Raw genomic sequence first — 25,790 nt, 5'->3', positions numbered from 1 at the left:
GAAGTTGAGCAGAAGACACATCTAACGAGAAGGATGACACTAGAAGGGAGCTGATTGGCTTTGTGCATCCGTGGGACGAGGTGCTGCGAAAGAGTACACCGATGGACAAGAAGGACATGCGCGACGTCCCGAGAAACGAGAAGCCAGAGCTGAAGTCTACTCGAGGAGAAGACTGGGAAATGGGTTCGGGTGAGCTCTATCCCGGATGGCCACGATCACCCAAGCGATCATAGCAACAGAAGAGCAAAAAAGAAGATTGGAAATACTATTACAAGCGCCTTAAAAGGGAGTTGAAGGCGCCTTCGCACGCCTCCACACCTTCACCATGGAAGGTGCCTTCCATGTCTGGAAGGCACCTCGATGGAGGCGCCTTCCAGCCACGGATAACTTTTCCCAAGAGCTATAAAATGATCCCTGGACCTAGGAAATATTGTAACAACTTCTGTGTTCATTCTTTAGTTACTTTCTGAGCTTCCAACGAGTGTAAGAGGCTTCGCTGCCTTCAAAGAAGGAGATCTTTAGTGTGTTTACTTGTCTTGGATTAACATCCTCGCTGGTTGTAACCAAGTAACTCTTTTGACCTCATTTTTTTTGTTGTTCATTTATTATATTTTTTTTTTGCACTACTAATCTAAGTTAAAAGTTCGAGGATGATTTTTCTTAACAGACAGTTCACCTCCCCTCCCTCCGACCTAACTGGGTCAACATTGGGACTTTGGGTTTGTTGAGATATTGGACTCTAACTATGCTAAGATATTGAGACTCTAGGTCTATTGAGATACCGAGACTCTATCAAAATGTTGAGTTGTTAGCGTGTGGGGTTAAGAGGGCTACTAAAGTCGTGATTATTAATAGTGAGCTAAGAATTTCGAGCCTATTGTGAGGCTATTTGTGCAAGAAGAGATATAAAAGCTGCGATTTTACTTGACAAAGCGAGATTATTTTTACGGATGAATTAAAAAGAAAAAAACTCAGAACGAGGATACTCAGAATTAGACCTGATAAGACCTTAGATGTGTGACATGCCAAGGTTACTTGAGCTCTTTTTCTTGGGGGTTGTCTAAATAGTAGGATCCACAATCAAGCCAGTCCGTGATGCAGTAGGGGCTGCCCCAGTGTAACTCCAACTTTTTGACATCTCTCATAGGCTTCATTTTCTTCCAAACGAAGTCTCAAACTTGGAAAGAGAAAGGGATAACACATTTGTTGTAGGTTTGGCTCATGCATTCCCGGTAGGCTTTAAGCCATATTTCTGCCTTCTCCCGGGTTTTTCTAACAGGGTCCAGCTCGAGAAGTATCTTATTTGCATTTCCCTCAACATCTTCATATGCGCTAATCCGGGCTGATTCATAGCCAATCTTAACTGGTATCACTACTTCTCTACTATAGACTAAGTGAAAAGAAGTCATCTTGGTGCTATCACGTGACGTTGTCTGATAAATCCAGAGAATATTAGGGGTCCAGTTTGCTCTTCAATCCTCGGATTAGTTCCTAATTGGCATCTTTTATTTGACTATTGCTTTAAGGATAATAGCCTGAGATGAAAGTCTATTGAATATCAAAATTTTGGCACCATCCCTTGAGTTCACATCCTTGGAATTATCAACCATTATTAGACACCAGTTTGCAAGGGAGGTTGAATCAGCATGATATGTTTTACCATAGAAATTTGAGGACGACCTTCTTAGTGATCCGAGCCAAGGGTTTGATTTTCACCCATTTTGAGAAGTAGTCAATAGAACCAAAAGAAACTTTTTCTAATGGCGCCCTGTAAGGAAGGGATCCACGATATTCATTCTCCATTAGTTGAAAGCGAAGGTTACCATGGAGGTCTTTAGTAACTCGGCAAGACAAGAGGGAAAATGTTGGTGCTTCTGGAAATTGAGGCAGGTGCCAACTAGTTCAGCCGTGTCAATTTATAGAGTAGGCAAAAAACAACCAGTCAAGAGGATCTTTCATACCAAACCTCTAGTGTGATTTTTGTAGTAGCCTTGATGGATTTCCTTCATGACATAGTCAGGATCATTGGGGCTTAAATACTTAAGGAGGGGATGAGAAAAGGCACGCTTATATAAGGTGTCTTCCACCAACGTAAACACATAACTCACCATTTAAGAATTTGAGCATTGTTCGAGTTGTTGGGCAAAGTCTCATGTCTCAAGAAAGAGATAAAGGGGGTTCTCTAGTCAACTTGATCACTTGAGTGAGACACATGGTCAATGTGAGTGACTGGTAGATCTCGAGCAATGAGCTCTTCCATCTCCCACATTATCAATGCCCTTGTCAGGTTAGCCAACTCATCGACCTTCTAGTTATCTTCTTGTAGCATTTTTTGTATAATGACTTCTTGAAATTCAGATTTCAATCTCTCAAAGATCTCCGTATAGCGTCAAAGTTTGTCATTACAAATTTTGAAGGTGCCCTTGAGGTGTTGGGCCGCTAGTTGCGAATTTGAGTGGATGATGATTCGAGTTGTTATTTGATGCCATGAAGTGAGGTTTTATTACCAACTATAGGGTGTCTCCTCGGGAGGAGCATAGTAACATCCTGACTTCGCTTCCCTTCTTAGTGGCTGACCCATTAACAAAGATCTTTTAGACTTCTTGTAGTTATGGGCTAGACATCTCAGTCAAGAAATTGGCTAAAGCTTGAGCTTTGATGGTTGTCCACAGCTAGTATTAGATGCCATATTCATCGAGTTCAGTGGTCCACTTCAACAACCTCCCCAGGGTGCTATTAGTGAGTACCATGATAGGGTGCGATAGGAAGTAAAGCCGAAGTCAACAAGCAATTAGCACTAGCGCCAAAGCTAGCTTTTCAAGCATTGCGAGTCTCGATGTCTTTCAACAAATGACTTGAAAAGTAAATAGGTTGTTGAACATTGCATTTCTATCACACTAGGACTCAACCCAAGGCTCCTTCAGAAGCTGACAGGTATAGTCATGGAGGTTCTTCGGCTACAGACTTGGATAGAATAGACATCTTTGTGAGATATGCTTTAAGATCTATGAAAGCTTGCTCGCATTTCTCATCCAACAAGAACTGAGTCACCTTACATAGTACTTTAAAATAGGAGGCTCTTTGTAGCTGATTGAGAGATGAAATGCAATAATATGATGATTCGCCTGACCAACCTCTGTGCCTCCTTGGTGTTTCTCGGTGATGCCATGTTCTATAAAGCTTGAACTTTCTTGAGATTGGTTTCTATCTCTCACTCGGTGAAGATATATTCGAGGAAATGACCACTCTTGACACCAAACAAACACTTGGCAGGGTTTAACTTGAGGTCATACCTTTGCAAGGTGTTGCATGTTTCTTTAACTTTGTTGATTAAGTTTTCAGCTATAGCTGACTTAATCAGTATATCATCTATATAAACCTACATGTTGCGGTCGATTTGGTGCTTGAAGAGTCGTTCCATCAACATTTGACAAGTGGCTACTATATTCTTTAGTCCAAATGACATAATCGTATAATAAAAGTCTCGTCTGAGATGACCAAATTAATCTTTTCTTAGTCCTCCATGGCCAAAGGAGTTTGATGGTATCCTTGGTATACATCCAACATGCAGATAAGTTCACAACCTGAGGTCGAATCTGTTGGTGCAATCGACCTAGGTTTTGATGTGTGTGTCAAAGAGTTTAAGTTAGGCTTTCATATGTATTTGATATGTGTTTGAGTCATGCAGGACTTGGTGGAACACATAAGGACTTGGTGTGACCAAGTTCGGGAAGCTCATCCAAGGGCTCGGATCGTTGAGTCGGTGAAGGATGGTGTGGAAGACATCCGAGGGACCGCGCGGACGAGGAGCAATGGAGTGGAGCCGAAGGAAGTAGACTTCAAGGCAACGTGAAGGATGGCACGGAGAGGAGCCGCGGGCTCGGGTGCATCTGAGGGACGAAGGCCGAGGAAGAGGACTTCAAAGGCGACTCCGGAAAGGATGAGAGGAGTGAATGTACTGGGACCAGTCGACTGGTCATGAGACCAGTCGACTGATCCAGCTTCACAGAATGCACAGAAGCATTCTGTGCTTATCGACTAAGGGGACCAGTCGACTGGTCCTAAGACCAGTCGACTGGTACATGACCGTTGGCAGAAAACGGGCTCTAAAGAGAGCCGTTGGTATTGCCTAACGGCTAGCACCAGTCGACTGGTGCATGGACCAGTCGACTGGTGTCAGGGTTTGAGTTGATTGGTGATCAACTCTTTTCTCTTATTTAAGGGGAGCTTTGGGGCATTGAAGGGGTTACTGATACTCATTGTAAACCTTCTGAATCTTGCCCAAAGCTTCCAAGTCAACTCTCTTCCTTCTAACCCTAAGTTTCATCTTGTAAAGAGGAAGAGAACTTTGTGAGAGGTTTGCTCCACCGAGAAGGAGAAGCTTTAGCCGGAGATTGCCGGGGACTGATCCACCAAAGGATCAAGGGCTCGTCCACCTCAAGGACACGTCGTGGAGTAGGAGCAAGCAATCTCTGAACCACGTTACATCGAGCGTGTTAGCGTTTGTATTCTCGTTTGTGTTTCATTGTTTTTAGTTTCTATATTTTCGCTTGCGCAAACTAACGTATTGTAGAGAAGAAATCGATTTGGGGGTGGCCTAGCTATCCAACCCCCCTTCAAGCCGGCCACCGATCCTCCAACAATTGGAAGCTCTTCAACGGACTAATCGCCAAGAAGAACAACATCATCAAATGGCCGGCTCAAACATTCATCCACCCAAATTCGAAGGAGACTTCTCTTGGTGGAAGAGGAGAATGGAGGTATTCTTTAATACCGATTTTGACATTATGCTAATCATGAGGAGTGGTTTTGAAGAGCCCAAGGATGAACACAATGAGACAATCGACATAACAAGATGGACCAAAAGGCAAAAAGAAGAGCATCTAGCAAATGCCAAGGCAATCCATCATCTACATAATGTTCTTCCCCAACAAGAATTAACAAGGGTTGGAAGCTACTCAAGCGCCAAGGAATTATGGGAAAAGCTAGTGGAGCTTCACGAAGGGACATCGGAAGCAAAATTGGCAAGAAGAGACCTCCTTCGAACTCAACTCAACAATATCAAACTTGAGAAAGGAGAAAAGGTATCAACTTTACATTCTAGAATTAAAGAAATTATTAATGGACTAGCAAGTGTAGGTGAGACACTCTCAAATCGAGACATGATGACAAAAGCCCTAAATGCTTTCCCAAGAACCACAACTTGGAGCTCCATTGTAGATTCATACTACATATCAAAGGACCTAGAGAAATCCTCTCTAGATGAACTCTTCTCTGTTGGGATCCTTCGTACGCGGCTAGAGAGGGGGGTGTGAATAGCCGACCCCAAATTACTCGTTTCTTCCTACGATTAGGTTAGTGCAGCGGAAATACAAATAGAAACGAAAACAGGAGAAGAAATCAAACCTCAACGCAAGGATGTAACGAGGTTTGGAGATTAGGGCTCCTACTCCTCGGCGTGTCCGTAAGGTGGACGAGTCCAGTCAATCCGTCGGTGGATGAGTCCCCGGAGAACCGGCTAATACAATATACTCCTTGTGGGTGGAGAAACCTCGCCACAAACGTTTGCAACAGCAAACAAAGAGTACAAGTACAAAGAATAAGCAAGAAATACAAATAAGAATACTCAAGCACTCTACCAATCTTGCTTTCTCGTCGACTGGAGTCCGGATGAAGCAGCAGCTTCAAAAACTCTAACAGCAGCAGCTGTTCCAGTCGGGGAAGCTCACGCGAAGCTTTGGACGAGCTCAACAAGGCTCAAGCACAGCAGCACTTAGCAACAGGAAGGAGGAAGAAGTTCTCGCGCAGCAGCAGCCCTCGACCCCTTTATACCTGCGAAGAAGACAGCGAAGAAACTAGCCGTTGCGTCGCAACGGCTAGAACCCTGATCGGTCTGCAGACCGATCAGGTGTCGCGATCGAAGCCCTGATCGGTCTGTGGACCGATCAGGCAACATCCTGATCGGTCTGCAGACCAATCAGGAAAGAAGCCTATGCTTCTGTTCCGTCCCTGATCGGTCCATGGACCGATCAGGAAACCTCCTGATCGGTCCACAGACCGATCAGGGAACCTCCTGATCGGTCTACGGACCGATCAGGCTTCTTTCTCCGCTGCCACTGATCTCCTTCTGATCGGTCTCTAGACCGATCAGATAACCATCAGTAGCATACTGATCGGTCACTGATCGGTCACCGGACCGATCAGATGAGCCATGTATCATTGGATCGGTCTGCAGCCCGATCCAAACCTTTCAGCCCTAAACCTAAGGCTTCCACACCAACATCCGGTCAACCTTGACCTGTTGGTACATCATGCCTAGCATCCGGTCACTCCCTTGACCTGCTAGCACTCCCCGCTAAGTGTCCGGTCAATCCCTTTGACCCACTTAGACTTTTCAACACCAGAAGTCCGATCATCCCTGATCCATCTGGATTTTCCCTTGCCTGGTTTCACTCACCAGGACTTTCCAACTGCCTAACATCCCAGTTAGGACTTTCCCACTGCCTAACATCCCAGTTAGGACTTTCCCACTGCCTGGTTTCACTCACCAGGACTTTCCACACTGCCTAACATCCCAGTTAGGACTTTCCCTCGTGCCAAGCTCCCTGCTTGGACTTTTCCAGTACCAAGTCTCCATACTTGGACTTTTCGCGTGCCAAGCTCCCTGCTTGGACTTTTCCAGTGCCAAGTCTCCATACTTGGACTTTTCTAGTGCCAAGCTCCCTGCTTGGACTTTTCCGTTGCCAAGTCTCCATACTTGGACTTTTTCCCGAATCAGGTCAACCAGGTCAACCTTGACCTACGGTTGCACCAATAATCTCCCAAACATCTATTCTTGTCCCATATCAAGAATACAACTCTTCCACGAGTGTCAAACATCAAAATACAACTCAACTAGGTCAACCTTGACCTAAGGTTGCACCAACAATCTTCCTAAGTCAAACATCAAAATATAACTCGAGTCAGGTCAACTCGAGTCAGGTCAACCAGGTCAACCTTGACCTAAGGTTGCACCAACAATCTCCCCCTTTTTGATGTTTGACAAAACCATAATCAAGTTAGGTTAACCCGATAACCTAACTTAGGTTTTCAATCATCTTCCAATGTCCAATGTTCTTTCCTTGAACATTCTCTGGACATTCTCCCCTTAGGTTAACCCGATAACCTAACTTGGGTTCTCCAATAATTCTCCCCCTTTTTGACATACATCAAAAAGAATTCCAATGTTCTTCCTTGAACATTCCTTGACATTCTTTCCCTAGCTTAGGTTAACCCGATAACCTAACTTGGGTTCTCCAATAATTCTCCAATGAACACTCTCCCCTTTTTGACACACATCAAAAAGAACAAGGAGGGTATCAAGGTCAAGAGTTTCTTCCTAATGAAAGTCTCATACCTTTCATTTGAAACTCTTAATTTCCCCCTTGATACTAAACCCAACAATCAACTTAGTGACAATCCCATATCACTAATCCTTAAGAGTCTTTTGGAGTAAAAAAAACTCCCCCTAAAAGTCAACTCCCCTTGACAATTAGGTAAAACTCCCCCTAGAGGTCAACTCCCCCTTGACCATTGCACCAACAATGTCTTTGAGAGTTCCAAACCTTAGAAATCCACAAAAACCCAACTTCCAGCTGAAATTTCAGACCAACAGCTGAAAAATCAGAAACTGGCACGCACTGATCGGTCCCCAGATCGATCCCTTCACTGATCGCACTGGATCGTCACTGATCGGTCACCAGACCGATCAGAACTTCCCTGGATCGGTCCGGTGACCGATCCACACTCTGAAATCAGAGATTTCTGATTTCCCTTCCCGGAAATTCAGAAACTCCTAATAAATTCCAAAAAATTCCAAAAATCGTAAAATTCTGAGGATACACTCCTCATACCATATACTATCACGGAAAAATAATTTTCTATGAAAATAGTTTCCATTTTTCAATCTTAATACAAAGTTCAAAAACTTTGAAATAGTTCAAAGTTAAGTCAACTTTGTATCACAATGTTCAATGATGAATGCAATCACTAAGATGGCTTCATCAAGGTTTTCCAAATCAATTTCAAAATGATTTTAAAATCATTTGAATTTAGGACCATAATCTTAGGGCTAGATGTACATGACTTGTACACAAGCTTTCCCTATGATCCTCCATTTCTTGAATTAGGCTCATCTAGGTACAAGGACTATGCACCTTGATCCTAACTCATGATCCTAATATCTCACACACATCTAAAGTGTATCAAACACATCCAATTCAATTTTGATATGAGATATGGGTTTAGGTATCTTAGACTAAGGTCTCATGCATTTTCTAAACACAAATTTGATCTTAATATCAAAGTGTGTTTTTCATCCTTAAATCAATTCAATTGATTACTAATGCAAGAGATGATGACATGGCATAAAATGGTATCATAAATGAAAACATGTGCCAATGTCATGATGTCATGGCATAAAGTTTGAAACGAAACTAACACATGACATATAGATAACCTAAGCATTATCATGACATTTCAAATGATAATAAAATAAATATGATGTCATGGCATGGCATATGGCAACCAATCATGGCAAGTTAGCACAAATAAAATACCTAAATTCCCTATCTAAGTATCCTTAGCCTTAGCTAACTTAGAATCTAACCCTAGATTGCCCATATATCCCTAAGAGACAACCAAAATCCCAATTATGGTATTTCTCTAGGTTTTCTTAAATTTTGCCAAATAAGATTAAAATCGATATTTTTCAAATATGGCACAATTTACTCTTCAAGGAGTAAATAATAATTCTTTTTCATTTTCAAAAGTTATCAAAACCTTGAAAATGCTCCTTGAGTGTCAATTTCCTCAAAGTTGGGTTAACTACCCTTCTAATTGGAGTTGACACTCTCTAACCCATCTATGGGGTAGAGAAGATGCTCCTAGGAACCCAATACCTATTAGAGCTCATTGGGTTCACTAAATATTCACTAGGGATAACTTCCCTAGCAACCCTCCTAATGACCCTCTTAGGCTTTGAAGCCTTGGTCATTTGGGTCTCATCAAGGTCAACTATAGGGGTGACTCCCCTTGTAACCTTGGTAATGGTCTTCCTAGCCCTAGGTTTTGTTCCATAATCAAATGGAACATTGTGGTAAGTGGGCTTGACCATTTGGGACTTAGGTTTGTGACCCAAACCTTTCTTGTCCTTGGACTTGGGTTTTTGACTCTTAAACCCTAGAGATGACTTCTCCATGTTTTTAAGAGCCTTTTCTAAATTATCAAGTCTTGACCTCAAGACTTGATTTTCCCTCTCCAATACCTCAAGTTTTAATTTGTCATTTTCTCTTGAGATATTCCTAGGCATGTGTCTAGTCTTCTTGGGATTTCTACCTAGGTTTTCCTTAACTTTAGAAGTGTTAATCCTAGGGTTGGTATTTCTAGTGTTATCCTTACCTAGGCTAACATGTTTAGCTCCTAAGCACATGTATTGGTTCCTAAAGTTAACATGCTTATCATTATTAACAATTGCAACAAAACTACTAGCATGAGTTTTATTAGAATTGCAATAATGAACCTTAGAGGTTACCTTAGGGTTTGCCTTAGCTCCCCCTATCGATGTGCCCGGTCTCTTGCCCTTGTGAGGTTGCCTCCCCCTCGGACATTGGCTCCTATAGTGTCCCCTTTGCTTGCATTGGAAGCACACCACGTGCTCCTTGCCTTTGCGTATCGGGACTCCGGCTTCCTTGACCTTTGGCGCCGGTGGAGTCTTTCTTACCCTCTTTGGACACTTACTCTTGTAGTGCCCAAATTCCCTACACTCAAAACACATTATGTGCAATTTACTTGAACTTAAAGTGTTTGAGTTACCTAGGGTTGAGGATGAATGGATGCTCTCTTCTTCATCCCTCTCGGAGGTAGAAGCTTCTTCTTCGTGCTCCGATCTTGAAGAAGAACTCACTTCCTCTTCTTCTTTAGATGTTGAGTAACCCTCAACTTCCAATTTGCTCTCTTCATGATGTGAGCTACTTGGCTCACTAGGCTCCTCTTCATGGCTTGAAGTGGAGCTCTCTTCATGGTACTTGGCCAAGTTATCCCATAATTCCTTGGCATTGTTGTAACCTATCTTACACAAGATGTTAGTAGGCAATGAAAATTCAATTATTTTCGTTACCTCTTTGTTGATTTCGGATTTGTGAATTTGTTCTCTTGTCCACTCCTTCTTCTCAAGTGGTTTTCCTTCCTTATCCACCGGAGGAGTAAATCCTTCTTGTACACAAAACCAATTCATTATGTTAGTCATAAGAAAATACTTCATCCTTACCTTCCAATACGCGAAGTCGCCGCATTCGTAGAAGGGTGGAATGGTGACATCTTCTCCATAGAGATCCATTCTCTAGCTTTGCTCCCACGGGTGTTGATCCGATGAAGAGCGAACCTTCGCTCTGATACCACTTGTTGGGATCCTTCGTACGCGGCTAGAGAGGGGGGTGTGAATAGCCGACCCCAAATTACTCGTTTCTTCCTACGATTAGGTTAGTGCAGCGGAAATACAAATAGAAACGAAAACAGGAGAAGAAATCAAACCTCAACGCAAGGATGTAACGAGGTTTGGAGATTAGGGCTCCTACTCCTCGGCGTGTCCGTAAGGTGGACGAGTCCAGTCAATCCGTCGGTGGATGAGTCCCCGGAGAACCGGCTAATACAATATACTCCTTGTGGGTGGAGAAACCTCGCCACAAACGTTTGCAACAGCAAACAAAGAGTACAAGTACAAAGAATAAGCAAGAAATACAAATAAGAATACTCAAGCACTCTACCAATCTTGCTTTCTCGTCGACTGGAGTCCGGATGAAGCAGCAGCTTCAAAAACTCTAACAGCAGCAGCTGTTCCAGTCGGGGAAGCTCACGCGAAGCTTTGGACGAGCTCAAGCTAGAAGCAGGAAGAAGTTGAAGAAGTAGTATCCCTGTAGAATCCCTCAGCCCCTTTATACCTGCGAAGAAGAAACAGCGAAGAAACTAGCCGTTGCGTCGCAACGGCTAGAACCCTGATCGGTCTGCAGACCGATCAGGTGTCGCGATCGAAGCCCTGATCGGTCTGTGGACCGATCAGGCAACATCCTGATCGGTCTGCAGACCAATCAGGAAAGAAGCCTATGCTTCTGTTCCGTCCCTGATCGGTCCATGGACCGATCAGGAAACCTCCTGATCGGTCCACCTGCAACGTCAAGCTCATCGGCGTTCGGTCCTTCGTCAATTCGACCGGTCCCGGCACCGATCGACGGTCTCGCCGATCGATAACGACGGCCACGGAACTCACACGGCGAGCACCGATGGCTGCGCGTTCGTGAAGCACGCCAAACTTTTCAGCTCTAAACCTAAGGCTTCCACACCAACATCCGGTCAACCTTGACCTGTTGGTACATCATGCCTAGCATCCGGTCACTCCCTTGACCTGCTAGCACTCCCCGCTAAGTGTCCGGTCAATCCCTTTGACCCACTTAGACTTTTCAACACCAGAAGTCCGATCATCCCTGATCCATCTGGATTTTCCCTTGCCTGGTTTCACTCACCAGGACTTTCCAACTGCCTAACATCCCAGTTAGGACTTTCCCACTGCCTAACATCCCAGTTAGGACTTTCCCACTGCCTGGCTTCACTCACCAGGACTTTCCAACTGCCTAACATCCCAGTTAGGACTTTCCCTCGTGCCAAGCTCCCTGCTTGGACTTTTCCAGTACCAAGTCTCCATACTTGGACTTTTCGCGTGCCAAGCTCCCTGCTTGGACTTTTCCAGTGCCAAGTCTCCATACTTGGACTTTTCTAGTGCCAAGCTCCCTGCTTGGACTTTTCCGTTGCCAAGTCTCCATACTTGGACTTTTTCCCGAATCAGGTCAACCAGGTCAACCTTGACCTACGGTTGCACCAATAATCTCCCAAACATCTATTCTTGTCCCATATCAAGAATACAACTCTTCCACGAGTGTCAAACATCAAAATACAACTCAACTAGGTCAACCTTGACCTAAGGTTGCACCAACAATCTTCCTAAGTCAAACATCAAAATATAACTCGAGTCAGGTCAACTCGAGTCAGGTCAACCAGGTCAACCTTGACCTAAGGTTGCACCAACATTCTCAACAATGGAGCTTCACGAAACAAGAGTTGAAGGATTAGATGGAGAAGCTCATAAATCAAGAGGAATAGCCCTTGTGGCAAACAAGGGAAAGGGAAAGAAGAAGAAATCTCCATCTCCATCATCTTCCGATTCCGAGGAGTCAAGTGCCTCAATGGATAGTGACCAAGAGGCGTATATGGTAAGGAAAATGAGAAGAGCTTTTAGAAATTTTTCATCTAACAAATCTCATGATAGGAAAAGCTCAAGAAGCAAAAGTAGGACAAGGAAGATAATTTGCTACAATTGCCAAGGAGAAGGACACATAAGAGATGATTGTCCTCTCTTAAAAAAGAAGGAAGGAAAGAAGAAGAAGAAGGAGAAGACAAAAGAAAAGGGGAAGAAGGCTCAAAACCTAAAAGCAACATGGGATGATCCTTCATCATCATCGGAGGAAGAAGAGCATCACATAGTCAATTTTGCTCTAATGGGGATTGATGATGTAGTCTCCACCTCATCCGAACAAGAAGAAGGAAGGAGCTCAAATGAAGATGAAGAGGGGAGCTCAAGTGAAGGGGGAGGTCAAACTTCGGATTCGGACTTCTCGGTAAGTGAGGTAAATAATCTTCCTCCCCATATCTTAGTTAAAATTATTTCAAGCACAAATGATGACTTGTTCAAGGCAAAAAGGAAAAACAAGTCTTTGAAACATGACATTTGCATGCTTAAAGAAAAATTAGAATCCATGCCTATTAGGGATGATGATTTGCATGCTTCCTCTACAAGTTCAAATGATTCATGTTTAGAAGAGGAAAATAGGAAATTAAGGGAAAAGGTAGAATACCTTACCAAAGCCCTTAGAAAATTTGAAATTGGCTCTAAAACCCTAAATATGATCATTGGGAGCCAAAGGGCAAGTTTTAAGAAAAATGGGATAGGATACAATGAACAAAATAATGAAAAGACCTATCATTGTCTACTTGCTAGGGGGCAATCCAATACAAAGACCATAGATAGGAAATGGATCCCCAAAGAGTACTTGGTCAACCCAATTAGAAAGAATTTCTATTGGGTGCCAAAATCAATCCTCAAGGGTTAGAGGATTTTATGGCAAGTCAACCATGGAAGTCAATAATTCAAATTTTTCCTATATGGTTGACTTGAGACCTTAAGGGGGAGGACTTAGCCTTGATAGAAATTTATGATCAAGAGGGCTAAGTAGAGGTTACCTTTATCTCACATGATTTGTATTATTTTCTAACCATAAATGTGAGATATTAGGATGATACAAGTAATTCACTTATGCTTATGGCATTTTGATGAGTTATGAAGTGTATCAATGTTTAGTGATCATAGGCCAACTATGGGGAAAGCAAATGTTTAATTAATGGACATCTTGCCCATAGATCATAGTTGGACATTTCAAATGTTTTGAAAATAATTCTATGTTTTATTTACTGTGGTCTAGCTATCTTAAAACATATGATTGCAAAACTGAGCTTGAAATTGATACAAACTTGCATGTTTTCGATATTTTTGAAACTTGGTCAAAATTTTTGAAAATAGGTTGACTTTTCATGAAAACATATTTTTCTTAGCTAAAGACCATTATAAGAAAAATGTGTTCAAAATTTCATGATTTTTCGAATTTTCTAGAATTTTTTATGGATTTCTGAAGTTGGCTGCCGTAGGCTGAAATTGATGTTCAGTTTGTGCCAGTCGACTGGTGCAGATACCAGTCGACTGGTACCAGCCTTTCAGCATTCTGTTGGTCTTTAAAATCAAATTTTTGGTTCATATTTGGTTGGAACTGATACCATAGTATGTGTACGTGTCTCGTACAATATTTTGATGGTGTCAAAGGGGGAGAAATGGGTAGGTTTAAGTTACCATTCTACTTGGGTACAAATCTTTGAAAATTAAGATTAAGAGCATGTGTTAAGGGGGAGCTTGGGTTTTATACTTCATATTTACATATTGCTTGTACTTTTCAAAGTTGTTATTGGTGCCTAACTTAAACATATTGCCACACATCAAAAAGGGGGAGATTGTTGGTGCAATCGACCTAGGTTTTGATGTGTGTGTCAAAGAGTTTAAGTTAGGCTTTCATATGTATTTGATATGTGTTTGAGTCATGCAGGACTTGGTGGAACACATAAGGACTTGGTGTGACCAAGTTCGGGAAGCTCATCCAAGGGCTCGGATCGTTGAGTCGGTGAAGGATGGTGTGGAAGACATCCGAGGGACCGCGCGGACGAGGAGCAATGGAGTGGAGCCGAAGGAAGTAGACTTCAAGGCAACGTGAAGGATGGCACGGAGAGGAGCCGCGGGCTCGGGTGCATCTGAGGGACGAAGGCCGAGGAAGAGGACTTCAAAGGCGACTCCGGAAAGGATGAGAGGAGTGAATGTACTGGGACCAGTCGACTGGTCATGGGACCAGTCGACTGATCCAGCTTCACAGAATGCACAGAAGCATTCTGTGCTTTTCGACTAAGGGGACCAGTCGACTGGTCCTAAGACCAGTCGACTGGTACATGACCGTTGGCAGAAAACGGGCTCTAAAGAGAGCCGTTGGTGTTGCCTAACGGCTAGCACCAGTCGACTGGTGCATGGACCAGTCGACTGGTGTCAGGGTTTGAGTTGATTGGTGATCAACTCTTTTCTCTTATTTAAGGGGAGCTTTGGGGCATTGAAGGGGTTACTGATACTCATTGTAAACCTTCTGAATCTTGCCCAAAGCTTCCAAGTCAACTCTCTTCCTTCTAACCCTAAGTTTCATCTTGTAAAGAGGAAGAGAACTTTGTGAGAGGTTTGCTCCACCGAGAAGGAGAAGCTTTAGCCGGAGATTGCCGGGGACTGATCCACCAAAGGATCAAGGGCTCGTCCACCTCAAGGACACGTCGTGGAGTAGGAGCAAGCAATCTCCGAACCACGTTACATCAAGCGTGTTAGCGTTTGTATTCTCGTTTGTGTTTCATTGTTTTTAGTTTCTATATTTTCGCTTGCGCAAACTAACGTATTGTAGAGAAGAAATCGATTTGGGGGTGGCCTAGCTATCCAACCCCCCTTCAAGCCAGCCACCGATCCTCCAACAGAATCTACCAATTGATCAATCTAAGGAAGCGGCTAGCAGTCCTTAGGACAAGTTTTGTTAAGATCTCAAAAGTTAATACAGACTCGCCATTGTCTCCCAGCTTGGGTAGTAGGACCACATTTGCCAACCAAGAGGGGAATTGCAAATCACCTTGTCTTGAGAAAGGGTGAAGTGTTGCTTCTTTTGTCGAATGGGCCAAGACTTCGGAAGAAGGTTGAGGTGCTCCATCACAGTAGATGCCACACCGATAACTTCATGAGATGACGAAGCAAAAACATCCTGGTTTTGGGTTAGACAGGTTATTAGTTTCTCTTTGAGTTCGGGTGCCAAATCAACTGCCACTTGAGTAGCACGATCAGGCTAGCTAGGCACAATTTGAACTTCTTCTTTTTCGTGAACTGGTTGAGGAATGGGTGTTCCTGGTAAGGAGTGGATCTCTTGTCTTTGAGTTTTCCATGCCTTCTTGAAACTTTCCTCCTAGGCGAAGTTGTAGTTGTTAGTAGTTCTTCTGGTCTTAACCATCACAACATTTTGGCTCATAATTCTCACATACGGTGCAAATTTATTCCAATCAAATACCGTGGATGGTTAAGCCACCAATTAACGAACTTGCTGACGCACTCTTTCTCCGAAGACCGTCGATGACTAAGAAGAAAGAGTCTGAAATGCACTTTAAAAGAGAGTTAGACTGACCATGAGACGGATCCCTAAGTCACTCCGACGTTTAAATTAGGATTTACTTAAAGCGATATGCAAGAAGAATGAGATAGAGAAGAAGAAGAGTCGTACATGGTCTAAGATTTCTAGAGAATTGGGAATCCTTTGTCATTACCTTCGTGAGTGTTTATATGGTTGTCCGGAGAGCATCTCCATGTCAGCCGAAATATCATCATTGTGGGCAGTGGTAAGGGACTAGATTCGACTGTTGTTAGTTGTCACTTCATTTATTCAACGCAACGTGTTTATGGGATAACATTTAAGAGATCAAATCTGACAACCTTGTAACTACCCCCCATTTTCAAGATATCATGCATATTAGAATATTCAGAGTTATTGTTAGCGAACCCGTATAGGGTATAGACTTGTTTTGAGGATAAAAAGGTGAAGCCAATATGGAGTGACTTTGGGAACAGATAAAGTCAGGCTCTGAGATTGTCACCGAGACTGAGAGTGAGTCTGTCATCGATACTAAGAGAGAGTCTATCACTAAGACTAGGATGAAATCTATAGCCTAGATTGAAAGAGAGTAGATGTAAAGATTTGAGATTTGATCAAGAAAGGATAACGGTACCTTCTATAATGAGAACATCTTAATTTTGATTTACAGTTCAGTATAAATTTTTATGGGACACGTACAACTGTGGACCTCCGCCGCATCAAACGGTACATTTAAGATAATTATGTACTTTCATCGGGAATGATATGGTGATAAAAAAACTGACACTTTCAAGAAAAAGGGGCGCGTTTTGATTATTTGCCACCAGCAACTTATTTCAACCAGCATTTTTTTTTTTATCAGTTCTATTTATTCGTGTCTGATTGATCGATCGATCTGTCGACGTTTAACCTTTTGAATCGATCGATATTGGTCGTCTCTAGCAGCACAGCGATTTTACGAAAGAGTTCGCTCACAGAGTGATTACAAGGAACCAGCGAAAGCGAAGCCAACTCTGCTTCACTTGCGCTGCCCCTTCTTTTTCCAGAATTCCCCAAACATTCGAATTGCGGGCCCCTTCTTCCTTCTCCAGTCGCCCTCTTCCTCCATTGCCAGCGGCGATCCCCAGGCCGCGATGTGCTTGTCCACCTCGTCCTGATCGTCCGCCAGCACCGCCGCCGCGGCCGCCTCCGCAGCCTTCCTCCACTGCTGCGTCTGCACCCTCAGCCGCTTCATCTCCTCCTCCAGTGCAGCCTTCGCTCTCTCCGTCGCCTCCAGCTGCTCCGCCAGCCGGCCCGCCCTCGCCTTGCTCTCTTCCATCTCTTCCTCCACCGACCTCAGCTTCGCCAGCAACTCCGCCTCTTTCGCTTCTGCTGCCCCGGCGATCCTCTTCGTCTCTTCGTCGGCTTGCGTCTTGAAGATCGTGTTCTCTTCGAGCAGAATCTCCACTTCCTTCTCCTTCTCGAGCAGTTTGGCCTCGAGATCTTCCACCAACGCATCTCTCTTCTCTTCCTCTTTATCCCTTTCGTCTTCTTTTACGGCTTCCTTCGCGATCATCGTCGTCGTTTCCTCCACATTGTCTCCTTCCTTTTCCTCTCCATCAGCCTCATGCTCGCTATGCTCCTGTAAAAGATCACCCGGGACTACGACTTCGAAGACGTCCATCGTCGCCGGCGAAGTGACGGTTTCTCCTTCGAACTTTCTTTCAGCGTCTCCAGGAGGGCAGTCGTCTTCTTCGCATATTTCTTTCGGAGCCGCGATGGCTGCCGGGACCCGCTTCTTGGCCTTGGCGAGAGCTTGCTCCACTCCTTGTTTGTCGGCCTCCGCCGACTCCAGTCGCTTCCGCAGCTTCTTGAGCTCCTCCTGGACCTTACTCAGCTTGGTTTCCAGGTCAACCACCTTCGTGCCCCTTCTCCTCTATTTTGGTCACATCGCCGACAAAGTCAGTTCAGATTCCATAATGTGTACGACAACGAGGAGGAGGAGACCGAGAAGAAGAAGAAACACTACCTCCTGCAGGACACCCCGAGGGGACACCTTGGGGCTGCGGTCGGCGGCGGTGGGACGCCGCACGGCGTTGGCCTCAGAGCAGGCGGTGCTCTTGAGGTGGAGCGGCACCCGCGGCGACTGTCGCTGAGACGCATCTGACCCCCTGTACGCCAACGAAAAGGAAACCCCCCTCATCGCGTTGATCTCAACCCACGATTCATGCAAACAAAGACTTTAATAAGACAAAAACAAATCCCTACCTCGACCTCGGCATCGGATTGAAGGGTAAGCTCACGCTCCTCGTCCTCCCCCTCCTCCTGCAGTTCAAATTCGAAACGCTCGGCCTGAATGAAACGAGAAGAGAACCATGAACAACAGCATTTAAATATAGGCCCAGTGGGAAATGCAGAGGACCTTGTGCCAGTAGCTGACTGATGACTAAGAAGAGAAATAGGGAGAGAGATGTGAACAGTGGAAAGATTTTAAATAATATTTCTTTGGATTTAAGATTGGATCGCTGCTAATTATACTTGATAATAAGTAGATCATTTGATATATTATAGATAGTCAGATACTACCTCTTTAAACTAGTGTCTTTGCTGCCCTTGCGGTTGCAGTGATGAATAGCAAGAGTGGCATGGCACTTCCTGTTTATTAGTGCAACAGTCTGGTGTAAGGTGAAAGCATGTTAAGGTCAATAGGAATTCTTCTTGCTTTCAGTTGAACATTGCATGTGATCTCCCTGCCGCAAGGCCCTACCTCTCTTAATATACATCAACAACCTACAATCTAATAAAGCAGAGACCACTGCCCCCACGGCCATTTTACTTTACAGCAGAGAAATCAAATCCATGATATAAAAAGTTACTTACTCCCTCTTTTTTTTCCTTCTGTCTGCATCTGCAATACGACAAAGCTGCTGTAGAGTCAGTGAACTTTCATAAAAAGATAAAAGGGTCAGTGTTTTCTTTTCATTTCTCTTCCGGTTATGTTTTTTTTCAATGTCCTTGTCTACTTAAAAATTGTCATTTACTTCCTCATGGTCATTTTCATTTTTTCAGTAGTGTGACACAAAGAGCCATGAGCAACGTGAAGCACCGAGGGCGACTTTGGCGTTTACTCAGGCATTCTGCAGAAATGGTAGCATAGGGAGTGAAAATGAAGCAGCATGCTGCTGCATTTGTAGAAGAGTTTAGAGCTTACAATCGTCGCAGGGAATAAAGAATGCAATAGCCGCAGACTCCTCGTAGATGCCGGGAACAAGGTCAGTGGCTGCAGCCGCACAAACACAAAAAATATTTGGTGCTAGAAAACAGCGGATCCCAGACTGCAACATCAAGCGGTAAAAATGTAAAAAAATTAAAAAAAAAACTTTTTATTCGAATCTTTAAAAAGATATTTTTATATTAATCATTAAAAAGATATTTCACTCTATTTTCATATTCAAATTAACTTTTTTTTACTTGGCGAGTCCCATGTATAAAAATTAAGAGAAATGATACACATAGCAAAGTTGCTCAGTGAAAGCCCTCCGTAATTGAGTTGGCAGCTTGTGTAGTTAAGTCCATCTCAGCAAAAATAAAAAAAATAAAAATAAAGGACCTCAATTTTTGTAATCATTTGCTGACTTTCTCTTTCACTCTTCTCCTCCCTTACCCTAACTCTCCTCCTTATTCGTGTTCTTCAGCTCTCTCCCATCTCTCCTCCCGTCAGTGAGCTAACTCAACAAAGGAACCCAACCCTAACTCAACAGAAACAAAGTCAGAAAAGGAATCGAAAAACCCAGTGATGGAATCAAAGAAGGGGACCTTCTTCTTTCCTCTCTTGCCCCATGAGTGACCAGCGAAGCTACGAACACATGCAAGGAGCGAACTAGGCTGGTCCATCTTCAACCATCGAAGCTTCAAAAAATATGAGCCTTACAGCCGTGCTTCTTCTTGCAAGTGATAGGTATTATATAATAGAGATGAACTTGCTCATAATTAACTCCAATGGATTGGGGTTGGGGTAGACGTAGTATTGGACATTTAGAAAATTAAACGTGGGAACTCTTGCACCCTAGGAAAGAATCATTTCACTAAATTGATTGCCCCATCATTGACATCAGTGTTTTTTTGTTCTACATTTGACTTGACCATTTGGTCATTATGTTGAAATTTATTCATGAATAATGATGTCTTAACAAGTTTTTTTATAGTACATGTAATTATCTGCTTGATATGAGATACTTACTAATATGATTTAAACCTAGCCTAAGTTTTTTTTGGCTCTAATTCATATTCTACTAATTGACATTGGGATTAAATGGATTTATTATAGACATATTTTTCTTATTGTTATTATGCAGAAAAATGTTGGCCGCGATAATATCCCTAGTTGAGTTGTAAGTAATAAAATGCGTTGGGAGTATATTTTCTGACTTTTGTTGGCAACTTTGATGATCCTAGATATTGGAGTCTTATCTACTAGAAATTCATGAATTCACACCTCTCCTATTCCAGTGGAGGTTGTGGATGACTAAGTAGGTATTGTATTAAAATTAAATAGATTGCTACAATTTTAGAGTCAGAAATTTAAGATGAATTTCCTTAAGCTTTTGAGTCGTACAAAGGGTGGTTGAGCAAAATAATTTTAGGGGGGGGGGGGCATTCGGAGAACCCGTGACCTCTCGCACCCCAAGCAAGAATCATATCACTAAACCATATGCCCAGTTGTTCATGATACTTGTTTTCTTTAATTGAGAAGGAGAATGGTATGTTGGACTTACTTAAGAATGTTTTCTAATTTGTCGAAGAATCGAGCAGCCAAATCTTGGAAGATACATGATATGCTAAATGCTGACCACTATTCAATTATGCAGAAGTTAAATATCTGTTATCCTATTGGTGGAATAAAATACATATGTGTTTTTTTGGTCTGTTTTAATATCATGTGTTTCATGCATCTGTTCCTCGGAGGGGGTTGGAATATTGCAAAATTCTAAGTTCACACTTCTAACTTTGAAGTTATATATTCAATCTCTTAATTATTAAGTCATTATAAAACTCTCTTGCCATTTTAGTGATAAAAAATATAAAGTCTTTTCAATTGATTTAGCATACAATCTCTAAATGTTGTCATTTGTTTAATCTATGAATGTTGTAAATTTATTTTTTTTAGTCTAAGTAATGAAAATTTGATTATTAGGTTGCTTTTCATGGCATCATCAAATTATAACAACATCGACAATATGAGATTTCAACCTGTAACATGTAGGGATTGTGGATGAAGAATATTGGCGTGTGTTTCTAGATCAATCAATAATTTTGGAAGACACTATTACATATATATGTGGGTAATATAGATGGCAAAAGTGGGTGACGACCGATACTAGTTCATCTAACAACTTTGAAAGCGAACACAATGTACATAATCTGAGAATAATCAATGTACTAAAATTTATTTGGATATTAGTGATGGTAATCTTAATTCTCTTTGTCGTATTCCTAATTGGATTGTTAGTTCATCTAATTAGTTAGTGTTAAGTAATGTTGATGTTGTAATGTAACTGACGAAATGTTTAAAATTCTAGATGCAAAATTGGTTTGTTAGTTTATATTGTTAATTACTGTTGAATAGTGTTGGTGTTGTAATTGTGGTAGGATAATTAGTGTTGAGTTATGTTGGATGATGATCCTGTCTGAGAGCTTACTGGATGAAGCGCTGGGTGACGATGACTGATGGCGAACAATGACACTGATGCCAAGGAACAAGAGAGGATTCGAGAAAACCACAGTGGATCTCACGAGAGACTAAAGGAGAAACAATAGACCCGAGAAAAACAAAATGGATCTATGAAGAATACCTCCCCAAAATGAACTCCAGCGAGGTGTCTCCGTGAATCAGTGAAGACTCAGCAATCCAATGGATGATCACCTATTCCTGCGTACAATGAGACCAACCAAAGCGTTAGCGACCTGAGACCGGGGTGAGAATCCCTGGCTAGGCCCTCCGACGCTCAAGTTAGTCTTCGGCGAGAAGAAGAAGTAGAAGATGAAAATCAGGGCTTGATTACACTACAAGAAATTTTAGATTTAACCACACCTAATAGACAACAGTTTTTCGAGAAACTGTTGTCCTTTTGCCATTTAACAATGGTTTTATTGAAAACCGTTGTTGTTCACCATAATTATTTTAAAATGACAACGGTTTTTAAAAAACTGTTGTCTAATGTATGTCAAAGACAACGATTTTTAAAAAACTGTTGTCTAATGTATGTCAAAGACAACGGTTTTAAAAAACTGTTGTCTTTTAGCGTTGCTTACATGATAATATACAACAGTTTTATTAAACTGTTGTCTATTGAATGTTGTTGAATCCCAAAAAAATAATAGTTTTTTTTAACTTCACGAAAAAAAACTCACGAACAAAGAGTTTTTTTGTTTGCGTGAGGCTAGGTCACCACTGCCGATTCCCCTTTCCCCTCCTTCCCAACCCGACACTGATCCTCGCCGCCTATCGACGCCGCGATACTTCTTCTCCCTGGATACATAACCACCAGCCAAGAGTTACTCAACGTTGGCTGAAGCCTCATTGAGTCGTGCCTTGCTCCGATCAATGCCATAGCTACCGTCGCCGAGCCCTAACTCTTCCCCGACGCCGGAGCCACGAGGAAATCGATCGCGCTAGCACCAAGCGTCCACCGCTGACTAAGGCTCTTCTCCACTGATCACTGGAGTCCATCCGGAGATTTCTCTTCTCCTAGAGTAGCCGACCCTGCATTGGTGGATCTCCGGTTAAGAGGGGTTTGAACCCTAGATCTAACCTCCTGCGGCGCCTCTCTACACATCGCAGCTTCGACGATCGAACCAGGTTTGCTCTAACCGATATTCGATCTTTACTCTAGTGTTGGCATTGCCCTATTCCTCTGTCCCAGCTCACCGCCACAATAACCTCCCGAGCCCTCCGAGAGAGATATCAGATATGGCTCGAGGGTAAGTTATTTTTAGTGCTAGATTTGTGTGGACTTGATTGTATACATTGTTTGGGATGTTGAGTTTGGTTGTGTGATCATTTATTACAGATCCGTCCGGCCAAAAAACATATGCCGCCTTCTCAACCGCCAGCCACAACTCCCCCACCGCGCCCTCACCGAGAAGCACCCTGACGCCTCCTCCGCCGACGGCGAAGACGATCCCCTCCACTTCTCTGTGACTCTTCAACAGTCTTTATGCTGCCTATGCTAGAACTGATAACTTCCATTAAAATCAAATGATTTCTCCCTTTTGCAATAACATCCATTTAGTTCTTCGCTTCTGACTGATTAATATCTTTCTAGTTCCTTTGCTTTTTGAATTTTGGTGTATATGCAAGATCCAATGATTTTAAATCACATTTTCAGATTTGACTTAATGTGTAGTGTCCATCTCCATTCAGTCCCTTAGTAGATCAAGAATGTCATGCTATAGAATGTACCTCTTTTTTATTGGAGAAGATGATTCTGTTTCCATTTTGATATCAGGTTCATAAGTAGGGTGTTGCACTTGGAAGATCTGTTGACTTGACAAAGTTTGATGGTTATGACCAATTGATCGAGGAGTTAGATCAGCTATTTGAATTCAAAGGAGAATTGATGGCTCCAAATAAAAATTGGATGATTGTATTTACTGATAATGAGGATGATATGATGCTTGTTGGAGATGACCCTTGGCAGTAAGCATGCTTCTACATTCCTAATGTTCTTCTCTTATGTATATATATCTTCCATTTTCTATGTATAAAGTGGATATGTTGACAACTGGTGTTGTATAATTTTCTGTAGGGAATTTTGTGCTATGGTCTGTCAGATTTTTATATACACAAAAGAGGAGGTCCAGAAGATGGATTCAAGTACCTTGAACCCAAAAAATGAAGATTGTCCTGATATGAAAGAGAATGTCAAGGAAACAAAAGGCAGTCAATCTGCATCATCATCTAATTCAAAAAACTCATAGGCTTATCCTGCAATGTAAGTAGGAATCTCTTTTTGTTTAATATAAATTGCCGTGATAATCATTTTATCCCATCATTTCCCAGGTTATTGAGATGTTTTATTTGAAAACTATGATAGGTTAGGTCCTTCTCCATTAATTCAACATTTGAAAGATAACTCCAACAGTTAATCCCCGAGTACTTCATACTCATATTACAGCTAGTCAAGTATTTATGCAACATGTTATCTGTCAATGAAAATTAAACTGCATCCTTTGCAAGAAAGACTGACAACTAGAAAAATAGTTCAATATCGCTACTAGTATTTCATGTTTGGAAATTGATTTAAGCGAGAAGTTTGCAGGCTGACGACATCTTTGCCATGTGCAATTCAATCTTTGTAGGATCTTGAAGCACAAACAAAGTGATTGTTTGTGCTTTATCTAAGTGATTGTTTGAACAGTTTTATAGCATGCATCTTGACAATTAATATAATTTTGAAGATCACTATCAAGGAAGAATGTTCAAAGGAAAGTAAAGGCTAAGGAGAAGATCACGTAATTAACTACACGGGTAGGTTTCCGTAAGAATTCAACTTTTTCTTGATCTATTCTTATGTAGTCCATGGTACACATTAAAGATTTCACTGTAGCTTATTTTCAGTATTCTAACATGTAAATTAATACACTTATGTGGATCCTCCAAACAATCTAAGTTGTGATGGATTGATATCCCTTTATGTTCCAAACCTTTGTTTTTTTTTGGAGCTTGTAATTTTCATTGCAAAAAATCCATATGGTGTATGAATTACATTCAGTCCAGTATAAACTTAGCACTTTCGCTTCAGAGGCAATTTATGGGTTTTATTCTACAATCATGTTTACTAATTGATCAGATTGATTAAGAAGGACGTTGGAGTAGCTTGGTAAATTTGTTTTGCTAGGTTATTATAAATTAGCATTCAGCAGAATAGATGTTTGGATTTCTTCTTCAAATCACACAGTAATATTTCTCTTGTCATTGGTGAAACAATCAATCCACTCTCATTATAACTTCCACAACAGAAAATTTTATGTTATTTGCCTACTACCAATGCAGTTTAACTGATTTTACATTGACTGAACAAGGTTGATTTTATTTAGGTATCAAACTCTCACATTTGTTTTAGATATTACATGTCTTGTTTGTTAATTTCTCCAAACCATTATTTCTCAATTTGTTAACAAGGAAACTCATGTTAGCATAGTCATGATCAGAGCCTAATTATAGTTTACAATTATCTGAGTGTTATTGATTAACTGTTCTGTCCTTTCTTCTGGTTCTTTTTTTTTTTTAAATTTGTGCACTCATTTAGATGGTTTATTATTCTTGTTGTGATGAATTCAGGTCTAGTGAAAATACTGAAGAAGTATGACAAGAGAACAGGATCACTTATCAGGCAACCCTTCATCGAAAAGGTGCTGCAGCAGCCATTCTTTACAACTGATCTCCTATACAAACTCGTGAAGGAGTGTGTGGCTATGCTCGACCACCTCTTCTCCAGCAACAACCTGTCAATTTCAGCAGAATGCGACGGACAAAATGGAGTGCCAAAGCCGGCACAATCAGGTGGGAGGGTTCCGGAGTTGGAGGAGATTAAATATATGCAGAGCTTATACATGAAGAGCACCGTAGCAGCGCTGCGGTCCTTGAAACAGATTAGGAGCAAAAGTTCAACAGTCAAAACAGATTAGAAAATCTCGTGTTATATTGTTCTACCTTTGTTTTAATAGTGTTATCATTTTGTTGGTTGCTTATGAAATTTTATTGGTTGCTTATGAAATTTCTTCAGAATGTTATAGATATTATTTTTGAATGTTAGAAAATTATATATTAAATTTTATTTTGAAATTTAGTATTTTGAATGATTTATAATATTGGAAAATTGTGTATTAATTTTTTTTATTTTTTATCTAAAAAAGACAACGGTTTTTCACCATTGTCGTAGATAGTTTAAAACTGTTGTT

At 41.9% G+C, this 25,790-nt stretch overlaps 2 protein-coding genes across 10 annotated transcripts; one reads left to right on the top strand and one right to left on the bottom strand.

Moving 5' to 3' along the window:
• Positions 1-16,801: 16,801 nt before the first annotated feature.
• Positions 16,802-18,257, bottom strand: LOC121970591 (interactor of constitutive active ROPs 4-like). The gene is made up of 3 exons (XM_042521397.1): positions 18,096-18,257; positions 17,857-17,998; positions 16,802-17,763 (listed from the first exon to the last, which is right to left on the bottom strand). Exons 1-3 carry the CDS (start codon positions 18,107-18,109, stop codon positions 16,867-16,869), a joined length of 1,053 nt encoding a protein of 350 aa, XP_042377331.1. The 5' UTR covers positions 18,110-18,257; the 3' UTR covers positions 16,802-16,866.
• Positions 18,258-19,507: 1,250 nt separating this feature from the next.
• On the top strand, positions 19,508-25,522 carry LOC121970601 (SPX domain-containing protein 1-like). Of its 9 annotated transcripts, XR_006108986.1 has the most exons (5): positions 19,508-19,785; positions 23,336-23,526; positions 23,636-23,821; positions 24,149-24,357; positions 25,171-25,196. XR_006108986.1 is itself a non-coding variant. In XM_042521404.1 (3 exons), exons 2-3 carry the CDS (start codon positions 23,749-23,751, stop codon positions 25,515-25,517), a joined length of 420 nt encoding a protein of 139 aa, XP_042377338.1. In that variant the 5' UTR covers positions 23,157-23,526; positions 23,636-23,748; the 3' UTR covers positions 25,518-25,522. The 9 variants fall into 9 exon arrangements, 1 of the variants encoding a protein (XP_042377338.1); XR_006108990.1 differs by lacking the exon at positions 19,508-19,785 and having other exon boundaries at positions 23,141-23,526; positions 24,288-24,926; XR_006108987.1 differs by lacking the exon at positions 19,508-19,785 and having other exon boundaries at positions 23,152-23,526; positions 24,149-24,926.
• Positions 25,523-25,790: the final 268 nt, after the last annotated feature.

This window comes from Zingiber officinale, chromosome 1B (genome assembly GCF_018446385.1).
Source record: "Zingiber officinale cultivar Zhangliang chromosome 1B, Zo_v1.1, whole genome shotgun sequence".
Classification (NCBI taxonomy): Eukaryota; Viridiplantae; Streptophyta; class Magnoliopsida; order Zingiberales; family Zingiberaceae; genus Zingiber; species Zingiber officinale.
The sequence above is the reverse complement of the archived record's forward strand: the minus strand, read 5'-3'. Positions and strand labels throughout refer to the sequence as shown.